Genomic DNA, 3,141 nt, shown 5'->3' with positions numbered 1-3,141 from the left:
AGATGAACTTCCCTACTCGCACCAACACATCTTCAATAATTCCTTCAGGCACTGCCAATGACTGATCTACTAGCTATAGAGTAATAGCAGTAGGCTTGAGGGCTCCAAGATCGAGCTTCTTGAAGACTGATAGTGGCATCAAATTAATGTCCGCTCCCATATCGCACAAGGCTCTACCAACCTCATGTTTTCCAATCGCAAAGGGAATTGTAAAACAACCTTAATTCTTCAACTTAGGCGGGAGCTTACTCTGTATTCTAGCACTGCACTCCTCAGTAAGTGCAACCGTTTCAAACTCTGTCAACCTTCTTTTATTGGCCACGATGTCTCTCAAGTACTTGGCATATTTAGGAACTTCTTGCAGCACTTCTATCAAAGGTAGATTCACCCGCACTTGGCTCAAGATATCTAAGAATCTTTTGTACTTGGACTCATCTTTTGACTTTTGCAACCTTTGAGGAAAAGGTGGTGGTGGCCTTAACTCTATCTCCTGCCTATGTTTATCATCTTTCTTTTCAGCTTCTACCTCTGATTGAGGTACCAATCTTTCAAAAACTTCTTTAGACACATACTTTTTAGGTGGCACCTCCTCCAATGCTTTACCACTTCTTAGATTAATTGCTTGCACTTGTTCAATGGGATTCTTCTCAGTATCACTTGGGAGTGTCCCATTAGATCTAGGATTCTGAGTGGAGGTGACTTGCCCAACTTGCCTTTCCAAATTATTGAATTCTGTCCGAAGTTGCTGATTATCAAGACGGAGTTATTGATTATCAAGCAAGAGCTTCTTTAACTACTCATTAGTAGTATCCTCTGCCTGTTGTGGTGGAATATGTGGTACGTTGAAATTTCCTTGAGGTCTGTTACTATTCTAATTACCGCCCCCAGAGAAGTTAGGATGGTTTCTCCAGTTTAGATTATAAGTGTTCCCATATCGGATCCCTGTTGTGCTGCCCCACAAAATAAATGGATTCAGGATTCAATGGACAATGGTTACTCGTGTGGCTTTCTCCACATATCTCACAACATGTAGACATTTTTTGCATCTGCTGCATCTGTTGCGCTTGTTGCATCGTCATCTTATTTACCTGATTGGCTAACTTTGCATATCTGCTCTCAATATTGTGAAATCATCAAGCTCAATAACACTTGTTGCCTTCTATTTAAGTGCTCTTTGTGGTTCCCCGTCTCCTTGCCAATTGTTATCGTTAGTTGTGAAATTGTTCAGCAGGATTTGGATTTCAGTGTACGGCCTAGCCATGCAACTACCTCCACAGGCCGAATCAAGATTCATTTTGGATGCTTCGTCTAACCCATCAATGAAAGTATGACCTAGGACTTCAGCAGTCTGATAGTGATGTGGGCAATCTGAGTAGCTTTTTATATCTCTCCCAGGCTTGACGTAGAGTCTCGCCATCTTTTTGTTGAAACCCCAGAATTTGGCTTCACAATGACTTTGTTTTCTTTGTGGGAAAGAATTTGTTAAGGAATTTCTATGCTAGATCATCCCATGTTCGGATTGAGTTTGCTGGCTCTTTGTTCAACCACTCATTTTCTTCCCCCAACAGATAAAAGGGGAACAAGGTCAATCCGACATAGTCCTTGGGGATGTTCAGATATTTGTATATATCCGTAATCTCCAAAACATTATGTATGTACCTCTGCAAATCTTCACTCGGTAAACCCACAAATTGCCCTGTGGATTAGATCAGTTGCACCATGTACTGTTTCAACTCAAAGTGCCAAATTATGTTAGGCTTCACGATAGCCTGAGTCATGTTAGCGAGACTAAGCCTTGCAGCCTCAATCACCGGTCTCTCTTCATTTTCTGCTATCTCGATTGGCTGTGGCTGGACTACAATGCCCAACTCTGTAATTCTTGCTCTTGCTTTTGCCTCCCTCCTTAACCTGTGGAAAGTCTTTCGGGCTCAGGATTGGGAAGAGGAAGATTGTTCAAACTGTTGCTTCTTCTTAGCATTTAAGGTGAACACTTGTAGAGTCAGAAACAGTCAAACAAATTAACACTCGAACAAAAATAAATAAAAGCCTATTTCAGACAAATAGCTAAAATCTAAATCTCCGGTAACGGCGCCAAAAACTTGTTTGGTCCAAACGCACATGCAAGTACACGCGGTCGACAAGTAATAAAGTGATAAGAGAGTATCGTTCCAACGAGGATTTATGATCAACTATTGTCCAATCTAAGCTATTTATAAATTTAATGCTTAAGTGAGTATGAAGAAGATGATTGTGAGTTTTGTAACTAAATTACTACGAACTAATAAGAAAGCAAGAAAATAAGATCACAAGTAGAGAAAACAAACACTTATAAAGAATTCAATGAGATGGGGAGATTCAAGGGTTATGGGATTAACGTCTCTCCTATTGCATTTTTCAGGTTGATATAATCACTTGACTTATCTAATCTATTGATTAGCAGGGTTTATTATGCTCGGAAAGTTCTTTCGATGCTTCGCTCACCTATTCAAGCCAACCTAAGACTATATGTCTATAGAATCAAACTTGACAAGAATGCATGTATATTTCTTGCAAAAAAAATCAATTAAAGCAACTAGAATATGTCTATCCTAATCACGAATCTAATCTTCGATACCCTGATTCAAGAAATTACCCTATCCAATCTTATATGCAATCTATAGTTCCCACTTTTGAGTTCAACTATAAATTCATAGATAGTACTCTATTGTTAGGTGTGCAATAGAATAATTAAGTGGAAGATTGAATAAACAAATTAATATGATAGAATCAAGCAACACAATCAACCTTCAAACTACAATAGTTAATAACGATCCATAACCCCAGAATAATGAGGTTATTAGCCACCCATGTTCATGACAATAAGCAAAATATTATTTTCAAACATAAATGCTATGAATATTAGATGAAGGATGGATGAATCGATGTATTACGTGCTTCTGAATGTTCCATGCTTGTGTTTTCCTTTCAAAGTGGCATCTCCTCCTCCAAAATAGGTTTAGACTTGCTTTAATACGAGTTGGGGGCTTCTTGGTCGAAATAACCAAGTACAGGGCAAAATAGGATAAGTTCATGTCACCCAGCGCCCAGGGTAGTGTGGGGCGCTAGCCCTGGCACTGGGAATTTTGAGCTGCTAGAATTTGG

The 3,141-nt window shown here is 39.4% G+C and overlaps 1 protein-coding gene across 1 annotated transcript; it reads right to left on the bottom strand.

Annotated features, from left to right (window-relative positions):
• Positions 1 to 220: 220 nt before the first annotated feature.
• LOC138899853 (uncharacterized) lies at positions 221 to 1,417 on the bottom strand. Its single transcript, XM_070186550.1, has 3 exons — positions 1,314 to 1,417; positions 1,089 to 1,110; positions 221 to 745 (listed from the first exon to the last, which is right to left on the bottom strand). The coding sequence occupies exons 1-3, from the start codon at positions 1,415 to 1,417 to the stop codon at positions 221 to 223; spliced, it is 651 nt and encodes a 216-aa protein (XP_070042651.1).
• Between the last annotated feature and the right edge of the window lie 1,724 nt (positions 1,418 to 3,141).

The sequence above is a fragment of the Nicotiana tomentosiformis genome, chromosome 10 (assembly GCF_000390325.3).
Source record: "Nicotiana tomentosiformis chromosome 10, ASM39032v3, whole genome shotgun sequence".
In the NCBI taxonomy this organism is placed as follows: Eukaryota; Viridiplantae; Streptophyta; class Magnoliopsida; order Solanales; family Solanaceae; genus Nicotiana; species Nicotiana tomentosiformis.
This window is presented reverse-complemented; position numbering and strand designations above follow the sequence as displayed.

Bases quoted from the DNA above. Each gene is read 5' to 3' on its own strand.
- LOC138899853 (XM_070186550.1), bottom strand. From the start codon at position 1,417: ATGGCGAGACTCTACGTCAAGCCTGGGAGAGATATAAAAAGCTACTCA. The intron at 1,111-1,313 runs GTTAGACGAAGC...TATTGAGAGCAG, and splicing joins GGTCATACTTTCATTGATGG to ATATGCAAAGTTAGCCAATC. The intron at 746-1,088 runs GTAAATAAGATG...CTTGATAATCAG, and splicing joins ATGCAAAGTTAGCCAATCAG to CAACTTCGGACAGAATTCAA.